The 18460-nt window shown below is 37.8% G+C and overlaps 1 protein-coding gene across 1 annotated transcript in view; it reads left to right on the forward strand.

Moving 5' to 3' along the window:
- THADA (THADA armadillo repeat containing) overlaps positions 1–18460 on the forward strand; it is a 3943996-nt gene that overhangs the window by 172919 nt on the left and 3752617 nt on the right. The window contains exon 7 of the mRNA XM_044073699.1: positions 6106–6154. Coding sequence (XP_043929634.1) covers positions 6106–6154 — 49 coding nt within the window. The remainder of the gene's footprint in view (positions 1–6105; positions 6155–18460) is intronic.

The raw sequence follows: 18460 nt of genomic DNA on the forward strand, positions 1-18460 counted from the left end.
GACCAAAGATGCATTCTTTCGAATGCGTCTTGGTCGAACATAAAAAACTGAAAAGGCAAAATATTGAAGCTGCTTTTAAGTGAATTCTTTCTCTTAATGTAATGTTTTAAAGTGTTTTCTTTTTCTTTTTTTTTTTGTTGGAACAGTGATTTTTTTTTTCCCTTGGAAAGAAATTGCTGTTCTTGATAGTTTGACATTGTAAGCTTTCGCTTACATAGGGTCGATTAATCACTGTTCGCTTTTTTTAAGCATTCGGTGATATAATATAGACCCCGTTTTTCGACCACTCAAAGATCGTTCTATACGAATCAGTGAGGTAGTTGTAAGATGTGGTTCAAGATATCACAAGGTTCTTCCCAGGATGCACATGGAGGAACTTCCCCCGAAGGCAGAGGTGGGGGGAACTCCAGTGTTCAACACTGCCCCATGGCAGAGGTGATCTGCAAAACCAGGGGTCCAGAGATTTTTTTCTTTTACAACCTTACCAGTTTTCCTGAAAGGAGGCCTGATTGCCCACCTCTGGAGGCAGTCGCAGGTTGATTATCCATGCACCAGAGAGCCTGGCGAGACATAACAGATACTTGGGTGCAGAGGATTATTTTCAGAGGTTATATAATTCCCCTTTCCCTTCCACCTCCATTCTCAATAAAAATCCCAGATGTTTCACCCAGTCAGAGGGAAGAAGCAGCAATTCAAATGCAAAAGCTGCTAGAAAAAAAAGTCTTCCAAGAGGTCCTGGCAGACGAGATGGAATCCAGAACTTACTCGGAGTTCTTTTTAGTGCCAAAGAAAACAGGCGACTGGAGACCAATTTTGGATCTGAGCAACTTGAACAAGTTGTTAAACATGCCAAGTTTCGGATGGTCACAGTTCAGTCCATTCTCCCTTTTCTGGGCAAGGATGACTGGCCATTTGTTAACCAATTCACACTTCTGCCCTTTGGTCTCACCACAGCCCCCAGGATGTTGACCAAATGTATGGCAGTACTAGCAGCTCACTTGAGGGTGCAAGGATTCCAGGTTTTTCCATATATAGATGACTGGCTCATTACCACCGTGACTAGGCATCAATTAATTAGGGCATGAGAGTAGGTTCTCTAGACATGTTCTCATGTGGGGATAACCATAAACTATGACACGTCTCAACTGGAACCCACTCAGAATTTGGAATTCATAGGAGCAATTTTCAACACAGTCATTTATAGCTTTACTTGCCCCCTTTAAGGGCTCAAACTATAAGATCACAGGTCAGAAAAGTAATCTGCAGTACCAAGATTTCAGCCTGCTTGGTCTTTCAAGGTCTAGAATCAATATCAGAGGCAATAACACTAGTACCTTTATCCAGATTTTACATGAGGTTTCTACAATGGATGCTAATAACACAGTGGTCGATTCTTTATATTATCTGTGTCAACTCTGATACTAATCACTCAGATAGCAAGAGTGATCTCAGGTGGTGGATTCAGTCAGATCAGGTTCTCCAAGATCTTCTTTTCATTCCCCTTCAGCCAAAAGCCACAGTGACTGCAGATGCTACCCAGTTGGGGTGGGCTGGTCCAAGGCACTTGGTCCCCCAAACAGGCCAACTTGCATATCAGTTGCCTAGAGAAGAGAGCACTGCTTTTAGCATTGCAGGCCTTCCAAGATGCTCTCCTTTCAGGGATGATTGCAGTTCAAATGGACAATATGTCATTAGTTTGGTACATCAACAAACAGAGGGTCCAGATCTTATCACTTGTATCGGTGTTGAGAAGTGCTCAGAGTGGGGCAATAGGTGGTCTCATCCAACAGCTTTCTCACAGCAACATGTGTTCTGGGGAAGTCTAGTGTGATAGCAGACAAACTGAGCAGGTGCATTCTTGTACCTCACAAGTGGTCTGTCAACAAGAATGTGATGGAAATGATTTTTCATTGATGGGGCCATCCTTGCTGCAATCTTTTCCCCTCCCCTAAACAGCAAATGCAGCAGCTACTTTGCCCTAATCTCCGAGGGATGCTGTACTTCAAGATAGACTGCCTGGTCTGCTCTGTGCCTACCCACCAATCCCATTAATTTCAAAATTCCCGCAGAAAGCTGCCGTTTTTGAAGAGCAAGATCATCCTCATTCCACATTACTGGCCACTACAGATTTGGTTTCCCTTCCTTTGGCCTCACTGACTTCACCAACCTTGGATTCTGGATCTGACTCTAGACCTCTTTTCTCACCCGGGAGGCATGATCCATCCTAACATATCAAATCTTAGGCTCACAGCCTGGTTTCTCTAATTTCTTTAATTGCCAGACAACCTATGCTCTCTTCCCCTGTCCTACATATATTTTTATCTTCCCATAAACCTTCAGCACATAAACTCTGCTGAGTTTTTGGCCGTATGTTTTAAAGAAGGAGCTAGTTCCTCAAGCATCAAAGGTCATTTAGCAGCGATATTCAACTTTCACACTGGATTTGAGGATTCCTCAGTAGCCTCTCATAAGTTGTGTAGAGCTTTCATGAGAGGCACTCTACTTTGAAGACCTTCTTTTAAGGACCCTACCTTCTCATGGGATCACAATCTGGTACTGCAGGCACTTACATTCCTCCTTTGAACCAGTAGCTAAATGTGACCTTAAATGTTGTGGAAAATTCTAGTAGCCATTACATCTGCTAGATGAATTTCCGAAATTCCAGCATTATCTTCAAAACCTCCATACTTGATTTTTCGCAAGGATAGAGTGATGTTATGAACAAATGCCTCTTTCCTTCCTAAGGTGGTATCAGCATTGAATGTTAGTCAAGACATTAATTTGCCAGTATTCTTCCCCAATTTTGCTAACAAAGGTGAAAACATGTTAAATTTATTGGATGTTCACAGACAATTACATTTTTACCTGCATAGAACAAAAGACATAAGAAAAACAAACCATTTAGTTTGTTTCCTTTGTAGACTTCAAATTAGGTAAACCAGTTGCCAAAATAACTTTTATCCATATGGCTAACTGATTGATTGATTGTATCTTATTTATTTATAAAAAAAAATTAGGTATTAACCTTACCACAACCTTTACAAGCTCATTCATCTAGATCCATGGCAACGTCATCAGTTTTCTTTTCCAGGATACCCATGGATGACATATCTGCAGCTGCAACTTGGACTTCTCCCCATACTTTTGTTACTCATTACAAGTTGGATCTGCTCTCCAGAGATACTCTACATCATTTGGTTTAACTGTGCTCAGGAATATCCGTAGAGTCCACCTGGAATTTTTGGTAGCTGGAGACTGTGACCCATCATTTGAGGATAGAATGAAAATTGACAACATCAGATAAGGAAGTTGTGTACTTGCCATAATGTTCCATCTGTGTCATAAATTTTCATTCTTCCTCAACTTCCCGCTCACCAACCCCCATCCTTTCTGTTTGCAAACATCTGGAAGAATGAATTTTTAAAGGAACATCATTGTCCTTTATACTGAGCTCCAGATATATTTTTTCTTTCCATATTCAGTACATGCAGTTTTATACTTCCTTATTTTTGCATGATAAATATTTCTTTTAGGGTAAAAATCATGAAGTAATTTAGGGTTGGTGCATTTTGGGTAGGGGAGAAGCTCGAGAGTTTTTGTTTGCCACAAACTTTAGCAACAGCCAAGTCAGATTCGAGGAACGGATCTGAACCCATCAGTTGAGTAAGAATGGAAATGGACAACAAAGATGGAATGTTATGGCAAGTTCATAATTTTTTTTTTCCTTTCATCCCTGGTCTTTGGGTTTGGCAGGTTCTAAACAAACTACATTTTCCTGGATTTGTAAGGCCACTTCTTTTTGTTACTGCTCTCATAGCGGATGTCTTTCTACCTCTGTAAAGGCTCATTCTGCCAGAGTTGTTGCTTCATTTGGTGCTTTTTTTCAAAGAACTGGATACTAATTCCATCCTTGAGGCTACTACTTGGAATTCTGTCCATACATTCACTAAACATTGCAAGTTGAATGTTGTATCCAGAGCAAGAGCTGTCTTTGCCAAGAACTATCCTGCATTGGTTTCTTTAAGGTTCTTCATGGTCTTCCTCCTCCAAGGTTTCCTTTTGAGCTTTTGTACTCTCCCTTATGTTAGGAGTACTGGAACTGTTCTATGGAAGGACATAGTGCAGTTGTGTAAGAACTTAGCATAACAGTAGATGTCCTTCTTTTCACTGTTGCAGTATTTGCTCCCTCCTCCCCGTTTTTGCTCTACCCTATTTCTCTGGCTTCCTGGCCAGGGATCCTTCTTTTTTCCTCTTTCTGGATGCACATTTTCCTCCCGGTCCTGAAGGACATTGTGTTCCTCCTGGGGCATTTCAGTTCTGAGGTGTATATATCTCTACATCTTCTTTATGCCTTACACCTTTTGTGATGAGCATATATGTGACATATGGCATCTATAAATTCTAAAGGTTTTGGCATAGTGGCCAGATGTTTGGGTGTCCTTGCAACAGAAAAGAGAAAGGGCATCAACTGTCATGGTAAGATTTTACACAACTGTACTTTCACACTAAACAGAGCATTAAATAACATCTCTTATGTGGAGTGCCTCAAAGTCCTATTCCTTTACTTAGCCACATACAAACTATTGAGGAGCAAACTATGCCTGGCATACAAGGTACCCCTGTATTCTACTCTGATGGATCTTTTGCACATCCACAAAACAAATACTGTCAAAACAACCTGGTCCAGGGACATAAACCTTGCTTGGAACATAAATAGAACATTTTGGAGGCACATGTATGTATCTCTGAGAATACACCTTCTCCAAAACTGGCTTCCTATCCATGTGAAACATAGTTCATCCCTAACCCTGTTGAAGTTTAATCTGGACCAGTGGATGGAAATCAGAAATTCACCCCTAGTCTGGCACCTGTGTCTCTAATAGGGGCAGCTTGTAAATTCTTGGCCACCCATGCTCTGGCTTACGTAAACCCCTTAATTATACCTTTCAGAATCACCTTTAGGACATCGAAACTCGTTGGATACATTTGTCAAGCATGGCTAGGCTTAATAAAGCCCTTGTGGTTGTTAGCCTGGTAGACATTACCTAGTATTTTTTCCCATTTCCTTTACAGATGTCAATGTTAGCAGTATTCCCAGTGTCATAGAACAGTAGTATCTGCAACTTATTTTTCCTGTTTCTTTTACTACATACACAGACAGTATAGCTAACAAAGTCCTTAATCAACTGAACCTGTATTTTAAGATCACCTACCTTCTTTCTACAAAGGCCTGCTTATCTAGTGCCAAAATGTGTTAAGTACCTAATCTAGAATATGGCCTTCCTTTTCTTGTACACTGAACAGATAAAAGGTCAGATGGTAATAAAGAAAATATGTAGATCTAGACCCTTTTTGATTGATGCAAATTCTGGAAAACGCCAGCTGGCTGTCAGTGACTAATAAAGCTATTTTTCTTCTGAGCACACTGATTTACAAGGTTGTAAAACAAGGCTTATGTCCCCCACTAAAAACAAAATGTTCATATTCAAGAAAACTTGGATGACCTTAGAAGTATATAAGAGAACTCAGTGTCTGTGGCTTGCACTCCATTCAAATCCACACTGGGTGAAAGAGGTTTTTCCAGACTGGGACTGCAGTCTGGAACCACCTGCCAGCTGAAGTCAAAATAAAAAATTCAGTGAGAATTTCAAAAAGCCCTTAAGGAGCACCTCAACTGAATCATCTTGTATTGCTATTTTGGATAATGGTTAATGCCCTTTTCATTTATCATCCGTTTTCTTACAGTGTACCCCTCTTTTCATCCGCTTAAATAATTTAAAGTATTCCTTATTTCCATTGATATGTCATTGCTATGTATTTTATATTACTACACTAATCTTCCCCATTATGCTGCTGTCTTTTTTTTAACTAGTGTAAATTTTCTAATTTAACCTGGTGAAAACTACATTCCATGTAGACTGATTGCATAATGCTCTCTGTGTCTGAGTTGACTGAAAAGGATAAATAGACCAGTTCACCCACCTGGCCATCAAATAGTTTTTAAATAAACTGTATCATGAGGTTGCAGTTTCTAAGATGTGTGTTATATGTGCAGTGTTTCATGCTTTTTAGTTAATTTACTTGTTTTGTTTTTTAATCTTTCAGTGCTTCAGTTCCTACAAAAAGCGTTGTGTGAATATCAAGTGGAGAACAGGTACCTTGAGCATGACTGCTTCCATAATCAGACATATTTAAATGATGCGGCTTTTTACATGTGTAGAAATGTCTGTATTTTTAGGAATTATCCTATGGAGTTGAAAGTTTACTTTTTTCCCATTTGTTTTAATAAAAAGTCTTGAAGTAGTCAGTAAACATCTCTGTCAAAAGTACATTTAAAGCCAGGATGGTTGACAGAATACACACCTTCACAACCCCACTCAGAATGGTCCATGTGTTACGCTGTATTGACAAGTAACTGTTATAAGATGCCTCTGTAACTTACTGTAAGACATGAAGGCAGCCGTCTACATGCAGGCTTTCACAGCACTTTGCAACCTGTAGGCAGTGGCAGATGGTTATGGTGTACCAATGTAACAAGTCACTCTGTACACCTGGCACAAGCGCACCGCATCAGGATAGTAGGTTGCCATACCTAGAGGCATAGTAAGAGGGATAGTAATGAATTGAACAAATAGAATTTGTGGGGTCTAGGAAATGCTTATCATATGTAATGCTCTCATGGTAGACTGGATTAATATATGTCAGTTGTGCCTTTGTAGTGCCACTCCTGAGGTAATTTATGCAGCTTCTCCTGACATACAGATAAAAACTGCTTACAGTCCGTGGACCCTGTAAAATAAATAAAATACTTTTTAATACGTTATTGGACAGTAAGGGTACCAGTGTACTCTTACATTCTCACAAGAGATGCACAAGCTGAGTTGCCGTGACACAGTTCCTTTCCTGTCTGGAAAAAAAAAAGCAGTCCGTTATTGTCTCCACTGTACAGGTCATCCTCTGCGGACCTAACCGAGCACATCTCTCCTTACAGTACTCTTTGCTTCATGCCATGGAGGAAAGAAGCCTTGACTTGTACTTTGCTGACTTAAGTTCAACTAACAACCTTGATGTTGGAGCCATTGAAGAGGTAAGACAGGAATGACCGTGCAGAAGTCTGCTCAGCTGTCTCAGGAGGAAAGGAAGAAGGTACTGCAGGCATGCACTAATGGGCTTCTGTTATCAGCTGGGAGCTGTAGTGGTATGCTGGTTGCTGTTGAGGGGGGGGGGTCATACATGGAGCATCTTCGGGAAGGAAGTATCTCATTCGTCAGACTTACTGGACACCCATGCTGTGTATGTCACTTAGTACACTGGGATGTTAGGCAGTCATTTCCCTGTTGTCGTCTTTCACATCAGCCAAAATATGATGCCCTCACACTCTTGTTTCATTTCTGGTCATAGCTTGACAACTGTGAGGCTTTCCTCAAGGACAGAGTGGGCCTTCCTTTAAAAGGGTTACGTCTGGAGTGTGCTCCAGTAGCATTTGTCCTACAGATAATGCAGCAATAGAATGCATCAACAGACTGACGTCAACAGAGACTGACCCTAACAGCAAGTCTGCAAGGATAGCCTGTAACCAAAAACAATCCCCATAACATGCCCTTTTTTCTTCTGCCTCATTGATGCTCCACTGTTGTTATTTTACCTATAATGTAGAACAAAAAGCACACACTCCTGCCAAAGGTAGCACACACACAGTAAAGTCCAAATGTAGAAAAGCAAAATGTGAGCACACCAACAAAGCTGAACAGAGACAAAGCATTATTCTTCTAAGTTGTAGTGTATCAGTTTTATTGTAAAAGGATGAGTGCTTTAGCGGGGTTACCGCTGTCTCAGATCCACATAAAATGATAGTTAAAAACAGACAACTTATACAAGTTAAAATCACGTTACTTTAAAATAACAAATCAGATTCACCTTCTTTTAATTAGTGATGGCTTTAAAGGTACACTAGCATTAAGCCCTGGGCATCTATTTAGAGAATTTGGAGGTTAAATGGATAATAGCACTACAAGCCCACAGAGATCCAAAGATTAATGCTAGTGTACCTTTAAAGCCAGCACTAATTAGAAGAAGCTGAATCTGATTTGTTATTTTAAAGTAAAATGTGATTTTAACTTGTATAAATTGTCTGTTTTTAACTGTCATTTTATGTAGATCTGAGGAAGCTGTAACCCCGTGAAAGCACTCATCCTTTTACAATAAAACTGATACACTACAACTTGTAAGAATAATGCTTTATTTGTCTCTGTTCAGCTTTGTTGGTGTGCTCACATTTTGCTTTTCTATATTTTACCTATGATAACAACTGTATAGCATTCATTACCTCTTTAGCTTTGCTTAATTACAAATACTGGCTTACTGAATACTTTTGCAGGGACTGTACTTTGTTTTTCTTTCAATTTTACTCTGTTAAATGGTGTGCCAGGCAGAGCCTGTAAGTGGTCCACATGAGTCATTGCTCCACCCCTCTTAACAAATGGAAATAAACAAGCAAATAAACTGGAACTGCATAGCAATCTTTTTTAAATAACCAAGGATACATCTTTACTCCCTCTGATATTCAGTTGTGAAACAGGTACAGTACTGTAATGTTCTATGGTTATCAGCTGTATGTCTGCAAACATTTATTAACTAGGTCATTTCCCATCACTCTGGTAATGGATTTTCGGACTGTTGATCTTATGAGCTGTTGCAGTGCATTTTGCATATCTTTGTAAAAGATTAATTTTGTGTTCACGGAATTCAGAATCATTGCAACAACTGTTCATGAATCCAGGTGTACGGTGTAAATAATGAACATTTATGCCAAAATCATTAAAAGCTATCCACATTTTGAGATACTTACAGATTGGCAGAAACGTCATTGGGTTTGAGATCTCTGCCCATGAGGTAGCACTTTAAACAGTTTGGGGTGAAATTAGTGCTAGTACACGCACTTTGTTACACAAGAGAAAAGGGCATTTTAGCCTTGTCAAATTTCTAGAATCTTCACCCATCATCCTCCAATATGCAGTACTGACAAAACTCAGGTCAGGCTGGATCGAATCCAGACTAATTTTAGACCTGTTGCTGAAACCTAACTTGTCTTAGCATTTATTGCAGAGAAATTGGCTTAGCACCAAGATTTTCTTTATGATATGCACTGTTAATGGTTTGTTTTTAAATTCATTTTTTTTCACTGTGCATTTATTTTTATACCTAAAGCTATAACCAGCAGTATTTGTGTAGGCATACAGTATGCCACAGCCAACATAATTTCTTACCAAACGCAATGCAGAAATATTTTTTTTTTGTGAAATCACTAAACTTTGTCATACAAAGCTGTCAGTATTGGCTTGTAGATGAAATTTCAAGCTAAAACTCATTGTAAATTGCAAACTGAATACCATCAGCAGTTACCCTTTTCTGTTCTACAAAAATGTTTTATTTCCTTCAGACTGTCTGTTTTCTTAGTAATGCAGATCTTTGCCCAGTAATTAGAAATGAAGATTCAGTACAGTACAGTCATTCCAGGTTTCAGATTTTTAGATTCTGGCACACTGCTAGTTGTGCTTTACTTACGGGTTTTCTTCTAATTATACACCCCCTTTTCTAAAACTGTTTGAGTAGGTTAATAGCAAAAGGTCACCTGTGAGATTGTTCTAATTTTGGCGGAGTCTTAAAGCTAAAAGTATAACAGCAGTACTTTAGATGTAGGGGGTTTACTGAACTTTCTTTCATGGTTAAGAAAAATGTAACTGATGAGCAAAATGTTCCCTTTGCTTCATAAGTCACCTGAATTTCAGGAAAAAGTGTTGGCATTCAGTCAGAGGCTTAAGTTGCAGTGCAATGGATGGAGGGATCCATTTTCTCATGGCTTAGAGACAGATTTGCAACAAGCCAGTGCGTGTAAGGTTTGAATGGCTTTACCTCTGTCCCCAGAGAATACAAGTATCCAACAGGCTGTTTTACTTTCCGTCCACACAATGTCTTTTTTTTGACTTGTGAAGATTCCGTGGTTAAATATAAATAAAAACAGTTTTTAAAAAAACCTGAAGCTGCGATAGCTTTGCTAAATGCCCAAAGTCTTAATACATTTTTTTTTTATTCCAAGCTTTTCTTTTCTTGGAGGATGTTGATATCTTTACCATTACTTTGTACCACAAGCTGCGGGCAATACATTATTTCATTGTTGCATATCTGATAAAATAGGTAGATATATCTCAGTCTTGGTAAAATAACACCCAAAAGCCAGAAGCCAAGAAATATATTCAGGCCTAGAAATTACCAAGCATAGTATTATAGAAATCTACCATAACAGTCTGTGTTCCCAAAAGGGCATGAGGATTTCCAACTCCACTGTGCAGGCATTGACAAGGTAATATACACAAATATAAAAATGCTCAAGTATTAGTTGACTAAATTCATCAAAATGGTTTGAAAGAAATAATGCGACATCCAGCTAAACATGGCAGCATCTTAGCTATCATACTGACCATCCTTTGTTATCTTCAGCCATGGTTATGCACTTTGTAATTAGCAGAGATTATTATGTCATCATTTTTAGCCAGAAAATAAAGCCGGTCATAGATAAATCAAACTTCTTGTACGTTGCCAGTCAAAACTGCAATGCAGTGAATGTAATTATGAAAAACAGATTGGCATGTTACTTTCAGTAAACCAAATAAGTCTGCTCAGGATATTATCAGTTATTAACTTATACATTTCTGAATGTAAGGCACAATATACAAATACATTTTAAGAAAACAAAAGTTGCTAGAGTCAGTAAGATATACTATAGAAGGATGAGGTATTTCTTGGTTTTCAGAAATTATCCTAATTGAAAAAGAAGCGTAGATTAAATAATGCACACAAACTACTTATGTATTACCTAGATTTGAACTCAACTTGATTTCAGAATTCAATTTCAGAATTGAAAGTATTAAAGTATTCTTTTAAATAAATCAGAAAACTGAAATTGAAGACTTGTGAATGTAACATACTGTCAGTAAACAGTGAAGTGGTCTCATATCCACAAGACAGAGAATATGGTAAGTAAACATTTTGCACAAAGTTCATGGCCGTCAGGAAATTGTATCAAAGAGCTAAAGAGCTAGAGGAGGCATCCTTTATGTAATCAGAAGATTGTAGGTTTGGGTCCTACTGTGGTCATTAGAAAGCATGGTAGCAATTTGTAATCTGGCAGTCAGTGCAGAGGATTAAGTTAATGATCTGCTAACAAGCTGCCGCACGTAATACAGGGTTTGATTCCCTCGACCTTCTTTTTCCTACTGCATGACTTAAGTTCCTTGGGACCACACAACGTATTTGGTGGTCTACTGCAGAAAATCATGGAAAACCTGACTTAAAATCCCTGTCATTCCCAGTAAATATAAAGGTAGCATACAGAAATGTCCTTGACCTATGGCTACAGGCTGTAGATGTACCAGTTTACAGAGTTGGGGGTGGGGTCACATCAGTCCCAAGCAATTTTAGTTCGATCAGCCAAGTCAGGGTAAAAACATGGAGAGAGACGTTATGGAGCTTATTCAGAATGACTCACAGGATGTACTTCTGTTAGAAATGGAACAGTTTTGGCTTGTTATGGAGAGGTCTTGACTTTTGAGTTTTGTGGCATTCTTTAAAGAGGTAACAGCTACACTTGAAAGACTGACAGCGTGTACTTTCTTTCATCTTATTAAAGTTTTAAACTGGGTTCCACATAAGGCAATGAATGAAGGATTAAAAACATTTCATGGCTATTCAAATACTTAAATTCTAATTGCAACATAAATGGTCAAACCATAAAAAATGACATCATGTGTAAATGTTTAGGGACAGTGGTGGGCAATTTAAAGTAAAAAAAAAATGTGTATCTGCCAAAGTCAGCAAAGCATGTTCTTAAGCCCACTTAATTCAGTTGGGGATGTCTAGTCTCTTCTGGGAGTATTTTACTACCATGCACCTCACTGACCCAACTTGTTACATACATTAGCCTTCCAACAGATCATTTGAAAAAAATTGAAAATGATAGTGATTACTTATTCAAAAATAAGGTTGGATAACTTGAACTATTCAGAAAGGCATCAGGAACTGTTATATTCTGCTTCTTATAGGTTATTAGAATGACTTCTATCTAGTCTGTAAGGCATTGTCTGAAAAGTAGATTCCTGGAATGCACAGTGAAGAGCTCACACTAGCAGAGGGAATCTAATATTAAAATTAAATGTTTATGCAATGGAACAACAGAGCACTTAACACATGAAATGAGGGTGTAATAAAAGCATATAAATAGTTTATTTGTAAGGGCTTTCACTCTTAAAATAGAGCTTCATCAAACCATTTATAACCATGACTAAAACAAGACTTAAATACATTAAAGATATTCCTTTAACCAATCATAAACTTCAACTTCAGTGCAAAAGTAACCAACCACTGATGAAGTAATCACTCATTTCCATTTTGGAAGATCTTGTGATTTCAGGAACGGTCTTTAAAGGCAACCTACCATTTAATCCCTTCCCCTGTCGGCTTGTATTCTAATAATCCATTTATTCTCACTTATTTCTGTAGTATTCTTAAAGTCTTTTAATCTTAAAGTCTCATTTTAATAATTCACTGGCCTGAAATTTAAAAACCTGAGCATCATCGGTATCCATAACATGTTTCGCTAACGCATTCCTGTCATCCTTGATTCTAATTTTGTATATATGTTCTCTAATTAATTTCATCAAGGAACAGTTGTTTTTTTTCCAATATAAAAGGATGTACAGATTCCACAATATGCTAGATATCCTAAATTATATAAAAGGATGTACAGATTCCACAATATGCTAGACATCCTAAATTATTTTTTGTTGTACAGTTTCCTATCAAATTAAACTCTCTTATTTTGATCCCATATCGGGATGTACAAAGCAGTTGTTATGATCAATATATTTGCAAAAATTGCATCTCTTACAGGGGAAGGTGCCACATTTCCTAAGAGTCCCTTGTTTCACATATGCGGTTATTCTTGTAGCATAACCTCTTGAGTGTTTTTTTATTCTTAAATCTAAAATGTGGTTGATCACCTACTATTTGCTTGATCTTATCATCCGATAGTAACACAGGCCAATTATTGCATATTATATTACATATGGTATTTGTATCATCGGTAAATTATCATGTCTTGACCGCCATAGCTCATATCTGTATCAGTAGCTGAAAAATAGGGTCTAGCCCTATCCAACCTCATACTATCTACTTCTTGCCTCATACATTGTATTTCATCAGGTTTATATTTCCTGTCAGTTGATTCATGATGTAAAACATCCATTCCTGCCTGATATTTCCAATCATTATCCTTTAACCTTGAAAGTCGCTTGCCCCTGGCCTTTCAAAACATTTTTATATACATAGCCCAGATGCATCCAACAAACTGTTCCTGTGGCATGCTTTCCTGTACAAACTTGTACTAAAGGAATTATTAGAATCTTTACAGATCTTCACATCCAAAAAATCCATTTCAGTATCAGAAAGTTTATATTTAAACATCACAAATGTCATGGTGCTGAGAAGATGGACAATGAATTCCTCGAAGTGAAAGACTGATCTCATCCAAATTATATAAAAAAAAAAAATCATCAACAAATCTTCTGTAAAAATTAATGTAGCGAGTAAAGCTATTCACCCCTAATACATAAGTATTCTCCTGTTGGGCTCAAACCATGTTGGAGTAACTATTGACACAAGGTGTGCTGATAGCCACACCAGAGTTTTTTAAATTAGAGAACATGTATACAAAATTAGAATCAAGGATGACAGGAATGCATTAGCGAAACATGTTATGGATACAGAAGATGCTCATGTTTTTAAATTTCAGGCTATTAAGTTATTAAATGCGACTTTAAGATTGGAAGATTTTAAGAATACTATAGAAGTAAGTGAGACTAAATGGATTATTAGAATGCAAGCTGACAAGGAGAAGGGTTTAAATGGCAGGGCGCCTTTAAGACTATTGCTGAAATCACGGGATCTTCAGAAATGGAAATGAATATTTACATTAGATAAGTGATTGGTTATTTTGTATTGAAGTTGAGGTTTATGATTGATTAAAGTATTGTCTTTAAGTCTTGTTTTAGTCATGGTTATGTATGGTCTGATGAAGCTCTATTTTAAGAGTGAAAGCGCTTACCAATACAGTATTTATATGCTTTTATTTCACCCTCATTTCATGTGTTTATGACCTGTTTGCAAAGATTTTCGGTTTTCTTCTAAACATCATTTGTCCACTGGGTGAATAATAGCTTTTGGTATAAAATTTAATTTTTTGCAAACCCAAATGAGTTTTAGACTTTACCCTTATAGATCAGAATTACAGTCACTGACTCCCGAATATTTCACCCATCTCGGACTGAGTCCAGTGTCTTCCAGTTTTGCCAGCAGTTTTTAAAACTGGAATGAGATTATTTTGCTAACACATGCACATTATTTTTCTGTGAGGGGTTACTAAATTCTCTCCAGTACCAGCAGGTTACTAAATTCTCTCCAATACCAGCATCCCCTTCTTTGAGTCTGTGGTAATACTGCCACCAGCTAACATGTCAAAAACCCAAACACTGTTTACTCATAAAATAAGCTAGTCATTAAATATGCATATGCTAGCAATATCTTGAACAGTAAATCTTTGAAAAGGAAAAGCTAGTGGTTATTGGTGTGCATTTCCAATTCTCATTCACTTAAGCTTATAATAAAAAGCACTGGACACATACTTCACTTGAATTGATTAATATTAAGCATTGCACTTATTAAACCCAAATATAGAGGCAGCTTTAAACTTGCAAAATAAAATGTTTAAACAGGCACATGACAACGAATTTAAGGTACCAGCTTATCTGAAACTATAATTGTCTGAAGCTGAAACGTTATACTGGATTTATGTTTTTCTGTGACACAGGCAAAATGGACTTCAGTTTGTGATCTGTCTAGAAATTCAGCCTACTTGCCCAGTTCGAAAGGGAAGCACTACTGCTCTTGGTAATTTCTTTCTATCCTTAGGTAAGAAGACAAGCAGTCATTTCTGTTAAAAACTGAAAAATGTTTTCCTGTTTCCAGAGTGTCATAACTATGTGTATGGGTGGGGGGGTCTAGAGACTGACAAGCTTTCTGTCCAAATAAGGTAATATATTTTTTAGCTGAAGTTAGCCTATTTTCTAAAAATATTACTGTGTGGTGCTGGTGACTTCAAAGCAAGGGTGGATCTGCAGGAAGCAACTGAATGGGTGGGGTTAATTGCAGTGGGGTGGGGCTCTATCACAACAGATCAGTGACCTTTTCCTTTAGTCAAACAACATATGGGGCCAGTTAATTTTATCAACAGACTGCCTCAGTACTTGCTCATTATTGCTGCTTCATGGAATATATACACTTTTTCCTTGTCAACCTTGATCCTTTAAGCACATCATAATTGTGCAAGACATTATTAGAGTAATTGTTGCAGAAGTAACGGAATTAAGTCAGGAATCTGGGGTCTGCAAGGCCTTCTGAAGTTATAAGGTTCAAGATGCTGTAAGATGCATCTTTCTTTCTTTGTTTTTGTAAACACCTTTATTAAATTATCACGTGACATAGTCAAATTTACATTTTTACATATTAATCAAAACATATTAAGTTCAAATTTGCAAACGTTATACATCACATGTATTGGTATATATAATCAAAGCAACATTAAGTAAATTGTTCAGTTCCTGCCTTCTGTCAAATCTCATTCCTCCTACAAAACATTTTCTGCATGTGTTCTTCCCATAGTTTCCATTTTTTTCTATGTAATTTATTCCTACCCTTTTCTAAAATCCCACTTCCTGTTCTATTGTCTATTACAATATCCACTGCTTGAAATATAGTTGGTTTAAATTTTCATTTTCATTTTCAAGCAATTGCTTTTTTGCCAGCCACCAGAATTAAAATTAACAAGGAGTTACTATGTCTTGGCAATTCAGATCCTGCATCCCAGCTCAAAAAAAATAATTTCCTTAGTTGCAATTATTTCCTCGCCCAGTATTCCTGACAGAGTACTCTGCAGGGAATTTTAAAGTCTACCAACATTTAACACTACAAGAAAATATGCTTCCAGGTACCTCTTTCTTCCCTATACACATCCAACATTTGCTATCTACCTGAGGAAAAATTCTTTGCAGTAAACATAGGGTGTAAAAGCATCTATGCAAACACTTCCAGACAAAAATCCTAAATTATCTAGATCTTTGTGCATATTTATTTATTTTATTTAACATTTGTTAACCGGGAAAGTCCGACTTAGAACAAAGCCAATTTGCAGGGTTGGCCTGGGGAGAAACGCTCCAGACGTATGTCTTTGTAACATGTGAGGAAACCGGAGCACCAAGTGTAAACCCACACAAATGCAGGGAGGACATGCAGACTCCGCATAGAAGCCACTCCAGCCAGAAATTGATCCGGAGAACTCTTGCTGTGAGGCGACAACACTACCACTGCACAGTCTGCATTTAAGAGCCATATATATGCCTTCCCGTTGTTTCTTTGTGAATTGCATTTCTGATCTCACTTCCCAATCTTTTCTGACCTCTTCTGATTGGTTCCTATAATTATTGTGCAATATTTTATATGCCCTACTAATTATCCCTTTTATATCACCAGCTTTTGTTCTAGAGTCAGTTAAAAACTCAACCAGTGCAGCTCTTTCATTTAGGATTCCCTAGTCCTTTGTTTTTGTCTATAGATATCAGCCCCTGATAGGACAGGCAGGCAATCACTAGCCTGCAATCTAAATGTCTTTTTGTCCTCTTCCCATTCTGTTGCCTTCCCCCCACTGGGTGGGGGGCTATTTGTTCCCAATACCTTCGTTCCATTGCAAGCTTTCTCCAGTAACTTCAGCCCCGCTTGCCTATTCACTGTACCTCTAATGACAGTCATCCCTATTGGCAGAATCTCCTTTCTTCATTCCTGTGTTGGTTTAGTTCTTAGTGTATTTTCTTTTACTTTATGAATATAATATTCTGCATGACTGTTATTCTCCTTAAGGATCTGCATCCAAAATTCCATTATTTCCTTATTGCTTGAATTACCCCTCTGTGCTTTATCATCATCCTTTTCCACAGTATTGTAGCTTTCTGTCTGTGTTGTGTATAAGAGCCTTAACCATGTAGCTCTAAAATATCCCTCCCTTTATATTAGGTAATACTAAAACTCCGTGTTCTATTCAGAGAATCAACTTATCCCACTTGACTCTTGCCCTCTTCCCTTCCTGAAAAAACATCCTTCAACTCTTTATTAATTAGTATTGACAACTTCTCCTTTGGTTGATAAAAAAAAAAAAAAAAAAATGCCTGACCTGTGTATAAAATTAAAGGTTCTAAAAACATTTTTACTGTTTGTATCTCTATCTGAAAGCAGGAGCTTAGTCTCTTCCCACATATCCTTAACTGCCATAACAGAATCCTTTTTAATTCATATGCCTAACTTTTTCATTTTATCATGTTCCCGTAATATGGGTATTGCTGAACCAATTCATGTATGGGTACATAGTTTATAGCTATAGCCTTTGTTTTATCTTCATTAATTTTATATCCCAAAAAAAAAACAGAACTGTCTCAAAATGTTTCACAACACTTAGATATTCTTTTCTGGTTCCCTCAGGTATGAAATAATGTCCGTCTTTCGGCTTTTCCCATTTAGTGGTAGCCACAGCGTAACTGTGGTCCGCTAATGATGCAGTAGATTTTCATGAATGCAGCGGTGCCAGCTCGACATTCAACCTTCAAGCGAAGGCACGCCCATTTACGCATGTCTTTCGAACGCCCACTCAACCATGGTGAAGGACATGCAGACTCCACACAGAAGGCACTCCCCGCACTCCAGCCAAGAATCGAATGGGAGAACCTCTTGCTGTGAGGCATCAGTGCTACCGCTGCACCGCAGATGTACCTCTGGTATGAAATATCATTTGCAAATAAAGCTAATTTTTCTTGAACACTATGATAATTATAGCCTTGAATTTCTGAGTCCCTTATTTTCTTTGCCAGTGGTTCTAAACAATGCAGGTAACTAAGTGGAGAGAGGACACCCCTGCCTTGTTCCTTTGTTCAGACACAACTTAGAGAGAAGTCTTCCCACTTTGATTTTTGCCTCTGATCCTTTATATACAGGAATTAACCTTATTATTGTATCTGGAAATGCAAATGCTTCCATTGCCCTTCTCATAAAATCCCAGCTTACTGTGGTCAAATGCTTTCTCTGCATCAGAACCTACCAGTAATAGTATTTTCTTATGTTCTGCATCCCTTCGAGTCATCATTGTTCTGTTCTTCTTCTTCTCCTCCCCTTCAAAAAACCACACTGGTCCATATCTATCAATTTTGCCATCACCTTTGCCATTTTGCTTAGACGTTATAAACATAAACTCTTTATACTCCTGGTTTAAAAATTGAAATGCACCTATATATGAAGGTGGACCAAAATG

The sequence above is a fragment of the Protopterus annectens genome, chromosome 6.part0, assembly GCF_019279795.1.
Source record: "Protopterus annectens isolate FY-2018-M chromosome 6.part0, PAN1.0, whole genome shotgun sequence".
NCBI lineage: Eukaryota > Metazoa > Chordata > Ceratodontiformes > Protopteridae > Protopterus > Protopterus annectens.